This window comes from Mesoplodon mirus (assembly GCF_964341445.2).
Source record: "Mesoplodon mirus genome assembly, chromosome: 12".
NCBI classification, from domain to species: domain Eukaryota; kingdom Metazoa; phylum Chordata; class Mammalia; order Artiodactyla; family Ziphiidae; genus Mesoplodon; species Mesoplodon mirus.
The window spans coordinates 83,143,723-83,165,142 of NC_138988.1; the positions used below are offsets into that span (position 1 = coordinate 83,143,723).

General features: G+C 48.8%; 2 protein-coding genes and 1 long non-coding RNA gene across 4 annotated transcripts; all 3 read right to left on the bottom strand.

Moving 5' to 3' along the window:
* Positions 1-2,429: 2,429 nt before the first annotated feature.
* On the bottom strand, positions 2,430-4,716 carry LOC309813058 (heat shock 70 kDa protein 1B-like; the record flags this gene model as incomplete). Its single annotated transcript, XM_082637636.1, has 1 exon — positions 2,430-4,716. The coding sequence occupies one exon, from the start codon at positions 4,714-4,716 to the stop codon at positions 2,791-2,793; it is 1,926 nt and encodes a 641-aa protein (XP_082493762.1). The 3' UTR covers positions 2,430-2,790.
* Positions 4,717-11,651: 6,935 nt separating this feature from the next.
* On the bottom strand, positions 11,652-14,017 carry LOC309814010. 2 transcript variants are annotated; one of them, XR_014295586.1, is made up of 4 exons: positions 13,678-14,017; positions 13,442-13,481; positions 12,765-12,971; positions 11,652-11,861 (listed from the first exon to the last, which is right to left on the bottom strand). It is a non-coding gene; the product is annotated as an uncharacterized lncRNA (long non-coding RNA). The 2 variants fall into 2 exon arrangements; XR_014295587.1 differs by having other exon boundaries at positions 11,652-12,366.
* Positions 14,018-18,555: 4,538 nt separating this feature from the next.
* LOC309814178 (heat shock 70 kDa protein 1B) lies at positions 18,556-21,055 on the bottom strand. The gene has a single exon (XM_082639661.1). It carries the CDS (start codon positions 20,842-20,844, stop codon positions 18,919-18,921), a length of 1,926 nt encoding a protein of 641 aa, XP_082495787.1. The 5' UTR covers positions 20,845-21,055; the 3' UTR covers positions 18,556-18,918.
* Positions 21,056-21,420: the final 365 nt, after the last annotated feature.

The window sequence follows — 21,420 nt, forward strand, 5'->3', positions numbered from 1 at the left end:
TATAAAATAGATAACTAATAAGAACCTGCTGTATAAAAAAATAAATAAATTAAATTAAATTAAAAAAAAATTAAAACCAGACATCTCAAGTTAATGAATTTAACTAAACATGCCGCAACAAAGATCCCATGTGCCGCAACTAACACTCGGCGCAGCCCAAAATAAATATTAAAAAAAAAAAAAGTCTCTTCCAAGAATTCTATAGTATTCATCTGTTGGACACATTTCTCAGCTCCCAGTGGTTGAGTTCCGCCGGTGGTTGATGTTGCAAAGTGACTTTAAGTTCCAGGAAGTGTATGTGTACAGGTAGGTGATGACTTCTCATATTCTAAAGTGGCTGTATTTATTGGCCGTGCCGCGCCGCGTGCAGGATCTTAGGATTGAACCCAGGCCCACAGTGAAAGGGCCGAGTCCTAACCACTGGGCAACCAGGAAGTTTCGTGATGTTGCTTTTTGATGAACCATTTCCCTAATGAGGACTCATGAAAGTAGTTGGCCCAGCTTCAGGAATTCTCTTCTTTGGCCCGTTAAGCCGTTGCTGGCGATTTCCCTAACCTTTATCATCGCTGCTGCTGCCGCCGCCAGTGATTCAACACTTTAAGGCCTTGGAAGGCTTCCAGGTCTGGTTCACAGCAGAAAGCCCCTTGCCACCAGCTGCTGCTCCTGGAAGCACTGGCACCTTCCTGTCCTACCTCTCTTGGGTCCCCATGCCTCTAAAAACATAATCAGGAGTAGCCTCTGGTGCAGTGGCTTTTTCTCCACTTTGGCTGAAACACTGAGACAATTTTAATTCTATACAATTACTTGGCCTATTTCCAGGCCAATTTCTTGGCCTGACTCTTGCGGGACCGGTATCAGTATTTCTTAAGCTTCCCAAATGATCTCAATATACCACTGGGTTGGAGAACCATGGCTCCAATGATTTGAAGTTACAAGGTTTATTCCCTCTATTGCCTGACTGGTTAAATTTTTTAAGAATTAAGCAAGCCCCCAATTTCTGCTGCTGCAGCAGTTAAACTGCACATACTATATGCTATGGTCAGAGCCTATAATATTACATACAGTTCACCTATCTTGTAAGTAAGACCGGCCTTTGCGAATTGGCCCAGGAACCAAAACTATACTATTTCCTTTACAAGGTTCCCATACTTTGTCATTCCTAAGATGTTTCAGTTTCCCAGAGAGGAATGATTTATTGAAAGATAAAACACAGGGAACTTTAATTTGATTCTGGAGTAGATACTCCCAGGTTCAGTTTTTGGAAGGAACAAGGTTGGGATTTATCAGGCTAGAGGAAGTGTTAAGGACTTTTAACTGCTCCAGTGAGAAGCAGCCCCTAGGGAAGGGCTTGTGTGGGAGGAACGCCCATCTCCCCATCTTCCCAGATCTATGCCGCACAGCTTTTATTTCCTCTTCGTTCATAATTAAATGTGCTATTAAGTTGCTTTTGTTTTGAGACTGTCCATGAAAAGAACAAAAAGGCTATTGATTGTTAAAACTGGGGTAAAACCACCACTTACAGCCAGACAGGAACCACCCACACTAGCCCCAGTGTTCAGGCAGTGTGAAAAAACCCTGGCCCCCAAATCATCACTTGTTCCTCCCTAGTTTTGCTCTGGATATAGCTGAAGTGACCACCTCCACATGGCTACCTATGAAAAAGAAACTTTACAATGCCTAAGTTAGAGGGTGGTGTGATGAGAACTACTGAGGATTACTGGAGTGACTCAGAGAAACAGGTGCAGTGCCTGGCCCATTCCTCTTTCTTGCCATGCCCCCAAACTCTCAGTATCTCACTCCCTCAGACCCTCAGTTGAATAACTGCAGCTCCAGTGACCTTCGTTGAACATGTTGCTTGCCTACAGCATATTTCTGCTCAAAATGATCTAGATCTTTGGAACTGAGGCCATTCAGACAAATGCTTTATTTTGAAAGGAGGCAACCAAAACTAAGAGGCTAAATAATTTGCACTAAGTCACTCAAGTGGGATTTATAAACCAGAGTATGAATCTGCATCTCATTTTTACTGTTTTGTCCACCCCTAAGTTCAAACTTAAATAAAAGACTGGAAGACTCACAGGTCTAGTAAGAAATGAACAGCTCTACACACAGTGAGTGCAAGACCCTAGGGAACCACGAACCCATCTCAACACTGCCCTTAACACCACAACAATCTCTCCTCCCCAAAACCCTACTGCAGCTCCCATCCCTACTTGTACCTAAAACAAACCCCACCCCAATCAAAATGGGCACTTGGAATTTGTTTTCTGTCATGGATGTGATTTACCACTTACAATAAAGTCCCAACAAAAACAGCCATACCCATGGCTCCAAATACGTATGATACTCTCTTCAGACGTACAGCCCTTTCATGGTCTATGGATTTCAGAGAAGAGACTATTATCCCTCTCCAAGTAAAAGCAGACATACATATTTAACATTTTATTCTTATTCCTTAAGCATGCAAATTTTTAATTCCATAAGTTTTGGTACGTTTACAAAGCAAAAAATAGGACAGGAGGTGGCAGTGTTAATCCATTTGAGAGAGGGAAAAAAAAAGGAAAGCGACCCTTACACTACCAACTTACATGAAACGCAAATAATTCTGGTGAACACCAGAACTGGTTATAACATACAGAAATGACAAAGACAAGCAAGCTAATTATTAGAGGTTAAAAGCCAACCATAGAATGAACTGCTATAGTAGAGGACTAACATACAGGGAAATAACCAAGGTCCTTGGGTCTCCTCTGTCTCAAAAAGGAATACAAAGAAACAATAGTAAGTCCCCTAATCCACCTCCTCAATGGTGGGGCCAGACCCAGAGCCCCCTTTAGGGGCCTGGGCCCCAAAGCCGCCAGCCCCGGGGCCACCCGCCCCCTGGTACAGTCCGCTGATGATGGGGTTACACACCTGCTCCAGCTCCTTCCTCTTGTGCTCAAACTCGTCCTTCTCGGCCAACGTGTTGGCGTCCAGCCAGGAAATCACCTCCTGGCACTTGTCCAGCACCTTCTTCTTGTCGGCCTCGCTGATCTTGCCCTTCAGCCCCTCATCCTCCACGGCGCTCTTCATGTTGAAGGCGTACGACTCCAGGGCGTTCTTGGCAGACACCCTCTCGCGCTGGACCTCGTCCTCGGCTTTGTACTTCTCCGCCTCCTGCACCATGCGCTCGATCTCCTCCTTGCTCAGCCGGCCCTTGTCGTTGGTGATGGTGATCTTGTTGGCCTTGCCCGTGCTCTTGTCCATGGCCGTGACGTTCAGGATGCCATTGGCGTCGATGTCGAAGGTCACCTCGACCTGGGGCACTCCCCTGGGCGCCGGTGGGATGCCGCTCAGCTCGAAGCGCCCCAGCAGGTTGTTGTCCCGCGTCATGGCCCTCTCGCCCTCATACACCTGGATCAGCACGCCGGGTTGGTTGTCCGAATAGGTAGTGAAGATCTGCGTCTGCTTGGTGGGGATGGTGGAGTTGCGCTTGATCAGGGCAGTCATCACGCCCCCAGCCGTCTCCAGCCCCAGCGACAGGGGCGCCACGTCCAGCAGCAGCAGGTCCTGCACGTTCTCAGACTTGTCTCCCATCAGGATGGCTGCCTGCACCGCCGCCCCATAGGCCACCGCCTCGTCGGGGTTGATGCTCTTGTTGAGGTCGCGCCCGTTGAAGAAGTCCTGCAGCAGCTTCTGTACCTTGGGGATACGGGTGGAGCCCCCCACCAGGACCAGGTCGTGGATCTGAGCCTTGTCCAGCTTGGCGTCGCGCAGAGCCTTCTCCACGGGCTCCAGGGTGCTCCGGAACAGGTCCGAGCACAGCTCTTCGAACCGCGCCCTGGTGATGGACGTGTAGAAGTCGATGCCCTCGAACAGGGAATCGATCTCCAGGCTGGCCTGGGTGCTGGACGACAGGGTCCTCTTGGCCCTCTCGCAGGCGGTGCGCAGTCGCCTCACGGCCCGCTTGTTCTGGCTGATGTCCTTCTTGTGCTTCCTCTTGAACTCCTCCACGAAGTGGTTCACCAGCCTGTTGTCGAAGTCCTCCCCACCCAGGTGGGTGTCCCCGGCCGTGGCCTTCACCTCGAAGATGCCGTCGTCGATCGTCAGGATGGACACGTCGAACGTGCCCCCACCCAGGTCAAAGATGAGCACGTTGCGCTCCCCCTTGCCCGTCCGGTCCAGGCCGTAGGCGATGGCGGCAGCCGTGGGCTCGTTGATGATCCTCAGCACGTTCAGCCCCGCGATCACCCCGGCATCCTTGGTGGCCTGGCGCTGCGAGTCGTTGAAGTAGGCCGGCACAGTGATCACCGCGTTGCTTACCGGGTGGCCCAGGTACGCCTCGGCGATCTCCTTCATCTTGGTCAGCACCATCGACGAGATCTCCTCGGGGTAGAACGCCTTGGTCTCCCCCTTGTAGCTCACCTGCACCTTGGGCTTGTCACCATCGTTGATCACCCGGAAAGGCCAGTGCTTCATGTCCGACTGCACCACAGGGTCGCCAAACTTGCGGCCGATCAGCCGCTTCGCGTCAAACACGGTGTTCTGGGGGTTCAGCGCCACCTGGTTTTTGGCCGCGTCGCCGATGAGCCGCTCGGTGTCCGTGAAGGCCACGTAGCTGGGGGTGGTGCGGTTGCCCTGATCGTTGGCGATGATCTCTACTTTGCCGTGCTGGAACACCCCCACGCAGGAGTAGGTGGTGCCCAGATCGATGCCAATGGCCGTGCTTTTCGCCATGCCGGTGTCCTGCCCTCTCGGCTCCGCAACGAACTTCAGACCTGAAAACGGCCAACGAGTCCAGCGACGAGGAGCTCGGTCTTTTCGGAATCCGAAAACGGAACGCGCCGGTGCCGCTCGGAGTGGTCCTCGCACAGTGTGTCTGCAGAAGGTACGCTCACCAACCACGCCAATGTTAGTAGCTTTCTCCAGGCTCGCCGTTTCTCTGAGGGCGGCTCTGTGTTTATAGTTTTCCATCAAGCTCCGCCTTTTCCCCCCTCAGCCAGTCACCGAGCTCAGTGGGGCTGCGGGTCGGGAATATTCCAGGGGTTTCGCCTCAGGTTCTGCCCCCTGGTTTTCTGGGACCAATCAGCTCCCTGGGTGCCGCCCCTCCCAGAACTCTCCAGACTCTTCTGGGATTCGCTGGAGGAAACTGGAGTCCTAAGGGGAGGGGGGAGAGGCGCTGGGAAGAGTCGTTGTTGACTCCGCTCACCCAGTCTCCGTTTCGCTGGCGAGCCGCCTGCCAAGTAGTTGGATGTCGACCGGCAGGCTTGTAATAAGTAGGGCGGTGAGAGGGTCGTGGGGCTCAAATAAGCTTGGTCGTTTAAAGTAGGATTAGGGGGTACACGATTCCGGGGAGACCGAAATTACAGAAAGATCCGGAGTTTCTCTAAGAGGGTGGGGTATCTGTGGCCCAAAGAGACGCTGATTGGATTCTGACGCTGATGGAAGCAGCCGCGTTTGGGCCGGTTCGCGGAGGGGCCGGGCTGCCTGAGAATTGCCTTGGCCATCCCGGCGTTTTTCCCATCTTATTTTTAAAATAGGAAGGACAAGGAAAGAGATAATGCAGTATAGTTTTGGCGTCGTCTTTAGCCCTATATGGATGGAATATCTGGGGATGGGAAAATTTGAATTTTCAAAAGAAAAGTAATCAGGTAAACAGACGGTGCTTAAATTGGAGAAGGCTCCCAACGCCTTAGAAGGGACATGTTCGGTCAGGGGCGTGGGGAGGGAAGGGGAGGGTTGGATCCACCGCGCCCCTGTCCCCGCCCAGAATCGCTCCCGTTTTCCTCGGGCTGGACTGGGGCTTGAGGAAGAAAAAAAATCTCTATAGAAATTCAGGCCTTTGGGGCTTCTCCCAGTTCCTCATCTTTCCCAGCCTGGGGTCCGGGCCTCCCCCCTGTTTCCTTTCTGCCTTCTTCATTCCTGGTTCAGCCTCGGATGATTGGTGGTGCCAGGATTAATCTAAGTCCGGAATTCGGCCTTCTGCCTTGTCACTTGCAGCCTCTAGGCTGTCCACCGCTTTAAAATAAATGTGATGTGGTGATGAGCCTGCGAGGGCGGGGCGGGAATGTTCACTCCTCTTTAACAGCATCATATGCTACAGCAGGTTGGCAGGTGGCTCACTTAAAAGCAAACTGGTCGGGATGGTGCTGTAAAGTGGGAGGTTGGCGGGACCCAGATTCTAGCTCCTTTAAAACTTCCCATTATTTGCTGTGCACGTAATTCTTCCACTTAGTTTTTTAGCCTGGATTTCAACTCTCTGTGCGTTACCTTCCTTCCTGTTTTAGATACAATTATATTTGGTAATTTGTTTTGGCCTTTGTTTCTTCATCCTTTGTGAGCAATGCAAGACCGCTTGTTAAGCGCCTAAAATGAAAATGTGAGGGACATTAAAGCAACAGTGCGGGGTTCACAACCCACAGAAAAATAGACTCATTGCTGTACTCACATGTCTTGAGCATAGAAAACATGAGTACAAGTGGGAGGAGGCAGGGTTTTTTTGTTTGTTTGTTTATTTATTTATTTTGGCTGTGTTGCATATTCGTTGCTGCACGCGGGCTTTCTCTAGTTGTGGCAAGTGGGGGCTCCTCATTGCTGTGGCTCCTCTCATTTTGGAGCACGGGCACTTGGGCTGTAGTAGTTGCGGCACACGGGCTCAGCAGTTGTGGCGCACGGGCTCAGTTGCTTTGCGGCATGTTGAATTTTCCCGAACCAGGGATCGAACCCGTGTCCCCTGCATTGTCAGGTGGATTCTCAACCACTGCGCCACCATGGAAGCCCCAGTGCTATGCAGTTCTTTTTGCTTTTACTATGATACTTAACTCCAAACACTATATTGTTTTTTTAATTTTATTTTATTGAAGTAAGGTTGATTTACAATGTTGTGTTAATGTCTGCTCTACAGCAAAGTGATTGTTTCATGTTCTTTTCTATCCGGTTTATCACAGGATATTGAATATACTGTGCTATACAGTAGGAACTTTAAACAATATATTGTTTAGTGGAAAATGTTTTTAAGCATGACATACTATTTTTCTGTGATCTGCTTTTTTTCTTCACATTGTGAGATTAATCCACACTGGTATGTTAGTAATCCTACTGCTGCATGTAACACATGGTGTTTTTTTTGTTTTTTGGGGTTTTTTTTGCAGTACGCGGGCCTCTCACTGTTGTGGCCTCTCCCGTCGCGGAGCACAGGCTCCGGATGTGCAGGCTCCGGATGCACAGGCTCAGCGGCCATGGATCACGGGCCCAGCCGCTCCGCGGCATGTGGGATCCTCCCGGACCGGGGCACGAACCCGTGTCCCCTGCATCGACAGGCGGACTCTCAACCACTGCGCCACCAGGGAAGCCCACACATGGTGTATTTTATGAATATACCCCCATTTCCCTATTGGAGAACACTTGGGTTCCTTTTTTTCTCCCCCTCAACCAACAGTGCCATCCAGGATGTGTATATTAATCCTTGTATCTGTATGTGAGTGTTTAGGGTGCATCACCAGCAGTGGAAACACTGGGTTGAAGAGAGCGTGCCTCATTTGTAGCAGGTACTGCTAAACTGTTTTCCAAAGGGATTCTATAAAGTTCTATTCCTGCAAACAATGTCCAAAACAGTTTTTATTTCTTGGCTCTAAGATTTCCTCACAAACCAAATTATATCCAGAAGCTTTGTTGGAGGCTGTTGCATCACGCAGAGGAGCTAAGTGAGCCGATGGTGGATCCCACCAGAGTCAAGGAGCAGTAGAGTTGTGAGGTGCGGCCAAATTTTGGTGTTAAGGTATCGCCAGCATGATTTGCTGACAAATTGGATATAGAATATGCAAACAGGACTGAAGCAGACTCCAAGGGTTCGGGCACAAGCAACAGGCAGGTAGAGGTATCATTCTGAAGGGGCTTGTGCACTAGCCAGTTGCTAAGGATTCCAGGGATGAGAGGCCTGGGGAAACAGGCCTGGGAAGCTCACGGTCTTCAGTAGCTGAGATGGCAGGCCAGGCTCTGCATAGATTAATTTTAGAGAGCTATGAGATCTGCCTAGTGGGTTGGGAGGACTGGTTACTTCTGAAAGTGCTCCTGGGGGTGAAGAAGATTCAGTGTGCTTTGGGGTAGGGGTCTTATCAAATCACTGTCACCCCTGTGAAGAGAGGCTGTGGGTCTCAAGAGTGCGAGGACTGGAAAGTGATTTCCATGCCTGGAATTAAGGAAACTTCACGTGACCATCCTCACCATGGCTGTAGCTCTTTTTTTTATATATACATTCATTCGTTTGTTTATTTATTTATTTTTGGCTGCGTTGGGTCTTCGTTGCTGCACGCAGGCTTTCTCTAGTTGCGGCGAGCCGGGTCTACTCTTTGGTTGCGGCCCATGGCCCTCTCATTGCAGTGGCTTCTCTTGGTGCGGAGCACGGGCTCTAGGTGTGCAGGCTTCAGCACTTGTGGCTCACGGGCTCTAGAGCGCAGGCTCAGGAGTTGTGTCGCACAGGCCCAGTTGCTCCGTGGCATGTGGGATCCTCCTGAACCAGGGATCAGATTGAACCCATGTACCCTGGATTCTTAACCACTGCACCACCATGGAAGTCCCTCAATCTTACACTCTAAACCTGGGACTGACACAGGAAGGAGGGTCTGAACACCTAGGGCAGGACTTGGATCATACAAATAAGGGCAAGAGAATGCAGAAGAGACCCTATGGACAAGAAATGAAGTTGACCATTTAATAGTAATGTTAAGGACTAAGGAAAACTGGATGAGGTACTGACTAGGATGTTAGCTGTCTAAGCTATTTGGAATAATCTAATTATAGCTAATGCCTAGATAAGGCTTACTATGTGTTAGGCAGTTTTAAGTACATTTACATATAGTTAAACCTAACAACTCCGTAGGAGTAGGTACTCTTTTATCCATTTACAAATGAGGAAATAGAGTGGCTGAGTAACTTAGCCAAAGTTGAACAGCTCTAAGTATTCAGTCTGGCTCCCTACATCTTAACCAGTCCCCTGTATTTCGTATGTGATACCGTCACCCTAGAAAAATGCACTTACAAATGCAAGTCCTCATGTACACTACCCAGAGACACCCGTCAACCTAGAATTGTTTTTTTGGTTTTTTTTTGCATAAATAAAAATGGGCAGAAATGTGTTTGGAAGGATGGAATCTAAACTATAGGGAAGTACGTGAACAAAAAAAAAACAAGCTGCAACATAACTACATGGAGTATTAGTCCCTATTTATGAAGCTCAAAAAGATACAAAATACAAAACCAAACAATATTTTAGGGACGCATTGAATTCAGAGTACAAAGAAAAGCCAAAGAATGATACAGCCACAATTCAGCTGGGTGACATCCTCTGAGTGGGAGGGAGAAAAAGAAAAATGGAATCAAAGAAAGGTTTGCTTCAGTTATTGGAAATGTTTAAAGCTAGGCCGTAGATATATTATATACTAGACAGAAAGGAATTTGAATCCTGACTGACACTGATCTCAGAGAGACCAGTGAGTGGTCCTGAAGAGAGATCTTAGTTCCTGCCCGGGAACAGAACCTAGCCGCTGGTCCACCAGGGGCTAGAGGCTAGAAGCAAAATTCCCTGGCTCTTGCCCCATTTGAAAGCAAGAATGTTTCAAGGAGGCAAAAACTGTAAGAACAGGTACAAAGTATATTATTAGAGACACAGCACAATTGGGAGAACAGCACACAGGGAAACAGTTTAAGACAGAAGCAAGGCAGAAATACAGAAAGGATATGGGCGTCCTCTCTGAGGAGTACCGTAAAAGGGCGATTTAAATCACATATAGGACGGGTCTTCTGGGTCTTTGGATACCTTTAGCCAATTATCTTGTTTCTTTTTTCACAACTGACCAGTCCTAGGACCCTCCCCAAGATGCGAGTGCAGCTTTTTGCCAAGATGGATTCCACTGCAGAAGCCTGTGGGAGGTATGTCCACACTTATTATGGGGTGGTGCCCCCTCCCTTTTTGACCCCCAAGGAGCTTTCCTGCGCATGTGCAGATAGGGAAGTTTACCTTGACCTCAGGAGTGGTCATCTCATCTCTTAACTTCAGTAGAGCTCAGCTTCTGCCACTTGCTTTGTCCTTGGAGTGTCTGGGTGACAACCAAGCTTCAATTTTACTCCACTTGGCAAACACCAGTGTCCAGCCCAGGAGCCTCAATACCTCCTATCTCTGTGACCTTATTTAACATCCCTGAGCTTTCCTCTCCTTGCTTGCAAGGTAGGGTAGATACATATCTACTTTGCAAGGTTTTAAGGATTCAATGAAGTGAAACACATAAAAAGCCTAGGACAGACCAAAGCACTAAATATATGGTGGCTGCTAAGATTATACAGAACCCGTGGTCAGAGAATAGCAATGGGAGCAGGTAACTGTGTCCTGTAGAGAGTACCAAACAGGGCAATTTCAAGGACAGGAAAAAAAAAAAAAAAGATCTGGCAAAGACGATTAAGGAAAATAAAAGTTGGAAAAAATCTTTTCTGAGTGGGGACCAAGCTGGAAACGTTCCATAGGAAAACAGATGCAAAAGATGTGCAATATTTAAAAGATGAATTATTAGGTACACAAACTGGTACACTCCATCTGGAGTAGTGATGGCAGGTAGAGAAACAGGCACTCTGAGGGAGACTGCTGTTACGAGTATAAACTGGGACAATTTTATGGAACATACATTATTACTTTAAATACCCAAATCCTTTGACTCTGAAATTCTTACTTTTGGAAATGTATTCTACAACACAACTTCAAATGGGTGCAAATTAATAGGGAATCAGCAGTGGTATATACCATGACCAGAAACTCAAATGCCCACTTACCAGAAGCTGGATAATTTACAATGCAGCCTTACAGCAGCATACTCTGTATATGCTGGTGGGGAATCTCCTTCATGACGATGACTAATAGGAGCAGACAGTTATGCTTTTCCCCCCATTTTTTTTACTGTGGTGAAATACACATAAAATTTACCATCTTTACCATTTAAAAAAATTTTTTTATTGGGGTATCCTTGATTTACAATGTCGTGTTACTTTCAGGTACACAGCAAAGTGAATCAGCTATACATATATCCACTCTTTTTTGTTAAATACTTTTACAATATAGGCCATTACAGAGTATTCAGTAGAGTCCCCTGTGCTATACAATAGCTCCTTATTAGTTACCTTCTTTATATGTAGTAGCATGTATGTGTCAATCCCAATCTTCCAATTTATCCCCCTCCCCATCTTTACCACTTTTAAGCATACAGTTCAATGGTAATAAACACATTCATCACATTGAGCAACCATCACCAACATCCATCCCCGTGAACTCTTTTCATCTTCTAAAATGGAAACTCTGTACCCATTAAACAGTAACTTCATTTCCTCATTCCCTGCCCCTAGCAACCACCAGTATATTCTTTTAAAAAATGGACAACCTATGTTTTCACCAATTGATCAACAGGCAAATTGGATGTACGTGTTAATGGTGTCATAATAACCTCAAATATTAGAATACTATCAGTCAATCTAGAAATCCTTAACATTGGTGTCAATATGTGGCAAATCTACTTTTTGTATGTGGCTGCAAAGAGGTACAGCTAGATGTCAACTGTGATGCTCATTCACTGGTGGTTAACCTTTCATGTCCCTAAACCTTTCTTACCATCTTGTTTTCACTGAGACCAATCTGTTTTAAAATATTTTATTGGAATCCTTTGGGTAAGACGAAGTAAAGGCCACCTAATTGATTTTGGTCCCCAAATTTCTACGCAGTGCCCTCCCTCCACCCCAGGAGGTTGACAGCTGCCCACGCGGACGCGGGTTAATGCAGGAAAGATGTGAAGTTCCGAGGACCTGTCCAACCCCAGGTAGAGAACATCCTTTGTGTCAGCAAAATTCTAAAATTTCATAAAAGCAACACATATTAGAAACTTGCAAGCAACTGGCAGTAAAGCATGAATCTAGGGCTTCCCTTGTGGCACAGTGGTTAAGAATCTGCCGGCCAACTCAGGGGACGGGTTCGAGCCCTGGTCTGGGAAGATCCCACATCGCGGAGCAACTAAGCCTGTGAGCCACAACTACTGAGCCTGTGTTCTAGAGCCCGCGAGCCACAACTACTGAAGTCCGCGCACCTAAAGCCCGTGCTCTGCAACAAAAGAAGCCACCACAAGGAGAAGCCCTCGCACCGCAACGAAGACCCAATGCAGCCAAAAATAGGTAAATACAATAAATTTATTTTAAAAAAGCATGAATCAGGCTTCCGTGGTGGCGCAGTGGTTGAGAGTCCGCCTGCCGATGCAGGGGACGTGGGTTCGTGCCCCGGTCCGGGAAGATCCCACATGCCACTGAGCGGCTAGGCTCGTGAGCCATGGCCCCTGAGGCTGCGCGTCCGGAGCCTGTGCTCTGCAACAGGAGAGGCCACAACAGTGAGAGGCCCGCGTAGCGCAAAAAAAAAAAAAAACATGAATCATAGACACAGGGACAGATTGGTAGTTATCAGAGGGAAAGGTGGTTAGGCAAAAAGGATCAATTGCATGGGGACTAGACTTATTGTGGTGATCGCTTTCTAGTGTATGTAATTATCCAAAACATTATGTTCCTGAAACTAATGTAGTTATGTACCAGTTTTACTTTAAAAAAAGAAAAGTCTGGGTGGGCAGGGGAATTGCCACACAGGGTGGAAAGAAGCATAACAGTGGATCAGGTGGTTTCAAAGATGCTCAGAAGTTCTCAGAGACTGTAGTCCAACCAGGTCACCATTACCACTCTGGAGCTGGCAGAAAAATCAACAAGAGACTTACCACAGTACCCACGTAGAAGGCACGCTACTCTCCACTTCTTGTCACAGCTTGTTGATGAAGTGGCAGGAACCATTACCTAGGCATCCCAGCTATCCCATCAGCACTTCTCCAGGAGAAGAATTCCAAACTTTAGGCCTTCAGCCACCAGGCTATCCCTGAATCTCTGTGAAGGGGCACTGCCCCTGCTGGGCTTCCAAAGCTCTCAAGCTAGAAAGATGAAAGCAGGACCACCGATGAGAAATACAAGCAGAGAGATACAGCCCTCCCATTGGCTCCTCTCAAAACTCCAGGTATCCAGTTCCCCAAATGAGTCAGAAATTAATTTTGACATCAGGATCAGCATCAGAGACTCTAGTCTGAGAAATCATCATCCCCAGTTTAGGGAAACCCGGATCAAGGGAAGCCATTATGGGAAGGAATCTACAACATTCAAATACAACAGCCCCAGTATAAGGATCTAGCAAATTAAGAATTCAGGGATGGGAAGTTCAGGAGAGAAAAGAAGTAGGAAACAAATTTAGAACTGCGGAGAACAGCTCCATCAAGGAGGCCCAGCATGCAGAGTAGTTTATAGTAGGAAAACAGGTGGAGAAAGCAGGTTTAGCAAGGCTTAAACAAAACTTTGGGAAGTTAAAAAAGTGAGAGACACTGAGAGCGCCCGCACACCTAATACTCACCTTTATTCAAAAATAACACACCGGTGAACGTCTTAAACCCCTAACGGAGAAACGAGACACACGAATAAGTGGCTTCCCCGAGCCCAAATACTAGGGATCCCAACCCGGGGGATGGAGGTGGTCAGCGCGCTGCGGTGATGGCGTCAGCGAGACACTCAGAATCACCTGTTGTCATCATCACCCCCGTCCTCCCCCAGTACAACCACCAGCCACTCCATATCCCACAATCCACTCACCTTCGAGGCGCTGCGGACCCTCCTTCGAGAATCAGGGGCCTGGGAAGAAACCAGTGAGTTAGCAGAAACCAGGGCGACTACCAGACGAGTCCCCCTGCCCTGGGCTGGGTCAGTTCCAAGCAGTGGAGTCACAGAGACATCAGAAATTCTAGTCTGTAATGATAGTTCATCCTGCTCAGTGTCCAACACGGCCCTGAGGTACTGAGGCACCTGTACGCCGGCAGCTGTGCAAAGACGGCGCAGGCGGTCGCCTTCCTCTTGGAAGGCTGCACAATGGCCGCCAGGCGGATCCCAAAGCCACCATCTTCACCATCCACGAGTTCACTGCACAAAGAGAACGACAACGCCGGGGCCAGGGCCCTTTATTTACGGCGCGTGGCGTCGGGGCCTGACAGGCCTATAGCTGTCTTCTGAGATGCCTGTCTCGATCCTCAGAATTTTCCACATAGCTTGTCCAAACAAGACTAAAGTTAAGTGAAAGAGAGGCCATGAGTGAACGTTTCACATTCTTCTGGGCAAATATTCGGAGATGTTTTGTGAATTTTGAAAAACAAAAAAAGAGGTGACTTTACTGGTCAGGCCGGAGAACGTCCCCGACGCTGCCAGGTGCGCGCGCAGCTGAACGCTCTTCCTGGGTGGCCTCCCAGATAGTCTAGTCCCTGTTTGTGTAACCAAAGGACTTCTCTCTAGTTCTCACTTGTCCCGGCTTGGATTCGGGGGTCACTCCAAGGGACTGTCACCCTGCTCTGTCTAGCCAGCGAAATCTGAATTTCCAAGATCTGTCAGGTACATTAAACTTCCTGTCCTGTTGTGTTTTTTTTTTTTTTTTTTGCCGTACGCGGGCCTCTCACTGTTGTGACCTCTCCCGTTGCGGAGCACAGGCTCTGGACGCGCAGGCTCAGCGGCCATGGCTCACGGGCGCAGCCGCTCCGCGGCATGTGGGATCTTCCCAGACCGGGGCAGGAACCCGTGTCCCCTGCATCGGCAGGCGGACTCTCAACCACTGCGCCACCAGGGAAGCCCATATCCTGTTTTTTTTGTTTGTTTGTTTTTTTATCTTTATTAAGGTATAATTGTGTCCTTGGAAAAAAAACGCACGATCTAAACGTTGAGAATCTGTTTTATTTAGTGGATAAAACTGAGGACTTAGGCCCGGGTCGCAGCCTCTCAGCCCTGAAGAGGTAAGGGAGGAGCCAGGCTATGTAAGAGTTTTTGCGACAAAGATCGGGTACTTGTCACTTCATAAGATTACTGTCAATTAGAGAAAACTAGGGATTTCCCTGGTGGCGCAGTGGTAAAGAGTCTGCAGTTTTTTAGAAAATGAAAGAACCTCCATACTGTTCTCCATAGTGGCTGTATCAATTTACATTCCCACCAACAGTGCAAGAGGGTTCCCTTTTCTCCACAACCTCTCCAGCATTTGTTGTTTGTAGATTTTCTGATGATGCCCATCCTAACTGGTGTGAGGTGATACCTCATGTAGCTTTTTTTAACAACTTTATTAGAGTATAATTGCTTTACAATGGTGTGTTAGTTTCTGCTGTATAACAAAGTGAATCAGCTATACATATATATATACCTCCATATCTCCTCCCTCTTTGTCTCCCACCCTCCCTATCCCACCCTAGGTGGACACAAAGCACTGAGCTGATCTCCCTGTGCTAGGTGGCTGCTTCCTACTAGCTATCTATTTTACATTTGGTAGTGTATATATGTCCAGTATTGAGAACAGTGTGGAGGTTCCTTAAAAAACGGAAAATAGCCTTACCATATGATCCAGCAATCCCACTATTGGGCATATACCCAGAGAAAACCATAATTCAAAAAGACACATGCACCCCAGTGTTCATTGCAGCACTATTTACAATAACCAGGTCATGGAAGCCACCTAAATGCCCATTGACAGACGAATGGATAAAGATGTGGTACAGATCTACAGTGGAATATTACTCAGCCATAAAAAGGACGAAATTGGGTCATTTGTAGAGACGTGGATGGCTCTAGAGACTGTCATACAGAGTGAAGTAACTCAGAAAGAGAAAAACAAATATTGTATATTAACGCATATATGTGGAACCTAGAAGATTGGTACAGATGAACCGGTTTGCAGGACAGAAATAGAGACACAAATGTAGAGAACAAACGTATGGACACCAAGGGGGGAAAGGGGCCGGGGTGGGGGGATGGTGGTGGGATGAACTGGGCAATTGGAATTGACATGTATACACTGATGTGTATAAAATGGATGACTGATAAGAACCTGCTGTATAAAAAATAAATAAATTTTTTAAAGAAAAATTAGGGCTTCCCTGGTGGCGCAGTGGTTGAGAGTCTGCCTGCCGATGCAGGGGACACGGGTTCGTGCCCCGGACCAGGAGGATCCCACGTGCCGCGGAGCGGCTAGGCCCTTGAGCAATGGCCGCTGAGCCTGCGCATCCAGAGCCTGTGCTCCGCAACGGGAGAGGCAACAACAGTGAGAGGCCTGCGTACAGGGAAAAAAAAAAAAAAAAAAAAAAATTCAAGAAAACCATACATCTCTAATTAATGAATTTAACTAAACATGCCGCAACAAAGATCCCATGTCCCGCAGCCAAGACCCGGCGCAGCCCAAAATAAATATTAAAAAAAAAAAAGTCTCTTCCAAGAATTCTATAGTATTCATCTGTTGGACACATTTCTCAGCTCCCAGTGGTTGAGTTCCGCCGGTGGTTGATGTTGCAAAGTGACTTTAAGTTCCAGGAAGTGTATGTGTACAGGTAGGTGATGACTTCTCATATTCTAAAGTGGCTGTATTTATTGGCCGTGCCGCGCCGCGTGCAGGATCTTAGGATTGAACCCAGGCCCACAGTGAAAGGGCCGAGTCCTAACCACTGGGCAACCAGGAAGTTTCGTGATGTTGCTTTTTGATGAACCATTTCCCTAATGAGGACTCATGAAAGTAGTTGGCCCAGCTTCAGGAATTCTCTTCTTTGGCCCGTTAAGCCGTTGCTGGCGATTTCCCTAACCTTTATCATCGCTGCTGCTGCCGCCGCCAGTGATTCAACACTTTAAGGCCTTGGAAGGCTTCCAGGTCTGGTTCACAGCAGAAAGCCCCTTGCCACCAGCTGCTGCTCCTGGAAGCACTGGCACCTTCCTGTCCTACCTCTCTTGGGTCCCCATGCCTCTAAAAACATAATCAGGAGTAGCCTCTGGTGCAGTGGCTTTTTCTCCACTTTGGCTGAAACACTGAGACAATTTTAATTCTATACAATTACTTGGCCTATTTCCAGGCCAATTTCTTGGCCTGACTCTTGCGGGACCGGTATCAGTATTTCTTAAGCTTCCCAAATGATCTCAATATACCACTGGGTTGGAGAACCATGGCTCCAATGATTTGAAGTTACAAGGTTTATTCCCTCTATTGCCTGACTGGTTAAATTTTTTAAGAATTAAGCAAGCCCCCAATTTCTGCTGCTGCAGCAGTTAAACTGCACATACTATATGCTATGGTCAGAGCCTATAATATTACATACAGTTCACCTATCTTGTAAGTAAGACCGGCCTTTGCGAATTGGCCCAGGAACCAAAACTATACTATTTCCTTTACAAGGTTCCCATACTTTGTCATTCCTAAGATGTTTCAGTTTCCCAGAGAGGAATGATTTATTGAAAGATAAAACACAGGGAACTTTAATTTGATTCTGGAGTAGATACTCCCAGGTTCAGTTTTTGGAAGGAACAAGGTTGGGATTTATCAGGCTAGAGGAAGTGTTAAGGACTTTTAACTGCTCCAGTGAGAAGCAGCCCCTAGGGAAGGGCTTGTGTGGGAGGAACGCCCATCTCCCCATCTTCCCAGATCTATGCCGCACAGCTTTTATTTCCTCTTCGTTCATAATTAAATGTGCTATTAAGTTGCTTTTGTTTTGAGACTGTCCATGAAAAGAACAAAAAGGCTATTGATTGTTAAAACTGGGGTAAAACCACCACTTACAGCCAGACAGGAACCACCCACACTAGCCCCAGTGTTCAGGCAGTGTGAAAAAACCCTGGCCCCCAAATCATCACTTGTTCCTCCCTAGTTTTGCTCTGGATATAGCTGAAGTGACCACCTCCACATGGCTACCTATGAAAAAGAAACTTTACAATGCCTAAGTTAGAGGGTGGTGTGATGAGAACTACTGAGGATTACTGGAGTGACTCAGAGAAACAGGTGCAGTGCCTGGCCCATCCCTCTTTCTTGCCATGCCCCCAAACTCTCAGTATCTCACTCCCCCAGACCCTCAGTTGAATAACCGCAGCTCCAGTGACCTTCGTTGAACATGTTGCTTGCCTACAGCACATTTCTATTCAAAATGATCTAGATCTTTGGAACTGAGGCCATTCAGACAAATGCTTTATTTTGAAAGGAGGCAACCAAAACTAAGAGGCTAAATAATTTGCACTAAGTCACTCAAGTGGGATTTATAAACCAGAGTATGAATCTGCATCTCATTTTTACTGTTTTGTCCACCCCTAAATTCATAACTTAAATAAAAGACTGGAAGACTCACAGGTCTAGTAAGAAATGAACAGCTCTGCACACAGTGAGTGCAAGACCCTAGGGAACCACGAACCCATCTCAACACTGCCCTTAACACCACAACAATCTCTCCTTCCCAAAACCCTACTGCAGCTCCCATCCCTACTTGTACCTAAAACAAACCCCACCCCAATCAAAATGGGCACTTGGAATTTGTTTTCTGTCATGGATGTGATTTACCACTTACAATAAAGTCCCAACAAAAACAGCCATACCCACGGCTCCAAATACGTATGATACTCTCTTCAGAAGTACAGCCCTTTCATGGTCTATGGATTTCAGAGAAGAGACTATTATCCCTCTCCAAGTAAAAGCAGACATACATATTTAACACTTTATTCTTATTCCTTAAGCATGCAAATTTTTAATTCCATAAGTTTTGGTACGTTTACAAAGCAAAAAATAGGACAGAAGGTGGCAGTGTTAATCCATTTGAGAGAGGGAAAAAAAAAGGAAAGCGACCCTTACACTACCAACTTACATGAAACGCAAATAATTCTGGTGAACACCAGAACTGGTTATAACATACAGAAATAACAAAGACAAGCAAGCTAATTATTAGAGGTTAAAAGCCAACCATAGAATGAACTGCTATAGTAGAGGACTAACATACAGGGAAATAACCAAGGTCCTTGGGTCTCCTCTGTCTCAAAAAGGAATACAGAGAAACAATAGTAAGTCCCCTAATCCACCTCCTCAATGGTGGGGCCAGACCCAGAGCCCCCTTTAGGGGCCTGGGCCCCAAAGCCGCCAGCCCCGGGGCCACCCGCCCCCTGGTACAGTCCGCTGATGATGGGGTTACACACCTGCTCCAGCTCCTTCCTCTTGTGCTCAAACTCGTCCTTCTCGGCCAACGTGTTGGCGTCCAGCCAGGAAATCACCTCCTGGCACTTGTCCAGCACCTTCTTCTTGTCGGCCTCGCTGATCTTGCCCTTCAGCCCCTCATCCTCCACGGCGCTCTTCATGTTGAAGGCGTACGACTCCAGGGCGTTCTTGGCAGACACCCTCTCGCGCTGGACCTCGTCCTCGGCTTTGTACTTCTCCGCCTCCTGCACCATGCGCTCGATCTCCTCCTTGCTCAGCCGGCCCTTGTCGTTGGTGATGGTGATCTTGTTGGCCTTGCCCGTGCTCTTGTCCATGGCCGTGACGTTCAGGATGCCATTGGCATCGATGTCGAAGGTCACCTCGATCTGGGGCACTCCCCTGGGCGCCGGTGGGATGCCGCTCAGCTCGAAGCGCCCCAGCAGGTTGTTGTCCCGCGTCATGGCCCTCTCGCCCTCATACACCTGGATCAGCACGCCGGGTTGGTTGTCCGAATAGGTGGTGAAGATCTGCGTCTGCTTGGTGGGGATGGTGGAGTTGCGCTTGATCAGGGCAGTCATCACGCCCCCAGCCGTCTCCAGCCCCAGCGACAGGGGAGCCACGTCCAGCAGCAGCAGGTCCTGCACGTTCTCAGACTTGTCTCCCATCAGGATGGCTGCCTGCACCGCCGCCCCATAGGCCACCGCCTCGTCGGGGTTGATGCTCTTGTTGAGGTCGCGCCCGTTGAAGAAGTCCTGCAGCAGCTTCTGCACCTTGGGGATGCGGGTGGAGCCCCCCACCAGGACCAGGTCGTGGATCTGAGCCTTGTCCAGCTTGGCGTCGCGCAGAGCCTTCTCCACGGGCTCCAGGGTGCTCCGGAACAGGTCCGAGCACAGCTCTTCGAACCGCGCCCTGGTGATGGACGTGTAGAAGTCGATGCCCTCGAACAAGGAATCGATCTCCAGGCTGGCCTGGGTGCTGGACGACAGGGTCCTCTTGGCCCTCTCGCAGGCGGTGCGCAGTCGCCTCACGGCCCGCTTGTTCTGGCTGATGTCCTTCTTGTGCTTCCTCTTGAACTCCTCCACGAAGTGGTTCACCAGCCTGTTGTCGAAGTCCTCCCCACCCAGGTGGGTGTCCCCGGCCGTGGCCTTCACCTCGAAGATGCCGTCGTCGATCGTCAGGATGGACACGTCGAACGTGCCCCCGCCCAGGTCAAAGATGAGCACGTTGCGCTCCCCCTTGCCCGTCCGGTCCAGGCCGTAGGCGATGGCGGCAGCCGTGGGCTCGTTGATGATCCTCAGCACGTTCAGCCCCGCGATCACCCCGGCATCCTTGGTGGCCTGGCGCTGCGAGTCGTTGAAGTAGGCCGGCACAGTGATCACCGCGTTGCTTACCGGGTGGCCCAGGTACGCCTCGGCGATCTCCTTCATCTTGGTCAGCACCATCGACGAGATCTCCTCGGGGTAGAACGCCTTGGTCTCCCCCTTGTAGCTCACCTGCACCTTGGGCTTGTCACCGTCGTTGATCACCCGGAAAGGCCAGTGCTTCATGTCCGACTGCACCACAGGGTCGCCAAACTTGCGGCCGATCAGCCGCTTCGCGTCAAACACGGTGTTCTGGGGGTTCAGCGCCACCTGGTTTTTGGCCGCGTCGCCGATGAGCCGCTCGGTGTCCGTGAAGGCCACGTAGCTGGGGGTGGTGCGGTTGCCCTGATCGTTGGCGATGATCTCTACTTTGCCGTGCTGGAACACCCCCACGCAGGAGTAGGTGGTGCCCAGATCGATGCCAATGGCCGTGCTTTTCGCCATGCCGGTGTCCTGCCCTCTCGGCTCCGCAACGAACTTCAGACCTGAAAACGGCCAACGAGTCCAGCGACGTGGAGCTCGGTCCTTTCGGAATCCGAAAACGGAACGCGCCGGTGCCGCTCGGGGTGGTCCTCGCAGAGAGTGCGTCTGCAGAAGGTGCGCTCATCAACCACGCCAATTTTAGTAGCTTTCTCAAGGCTCTCCGTTTCTCTGAGGGCGGCTCTGTGTTTATAGTTTTCCATCAAGCTCCGCCTTTTCCCTCCTCAGCCAGTCACCGAGCTCAGTGGGGCTGCCGGGTCGGGAATATTCCAGGAGTTTCTCCTCAGGTCCTGCCTCCTGGTTTTCTGGGACCAATCAGCTCCCTGGGTGCCGCCCCTCCCAGAACTCTCCAGACTCTTCTGGGATTCGCTGGAGGAAACTGGAGTCCTAAGGGGACGGGGGAGAGGCGCCGGGAAGAGTTGTTGTTGACTCCGCCCACCCAGTCTCCGTTTCCCTGGCGAGCCGCCTGCTAAGTAGTTGGGTGTCTACCGGAAGAATGAGTCCTAGGCTTGTAATAAGTAGGGCAGTGAGAGGGTCGTG

Bases quoted from the DNA above. Each gene is read 5' to 3' on its own strand.
- LOC309814178 (XM_082639661.1), bottom strand. From the start codon at position 20,844: ATGGCGAAAAGCACGGCCATTGGCATCGATCTGGGCACCACCTACTCC.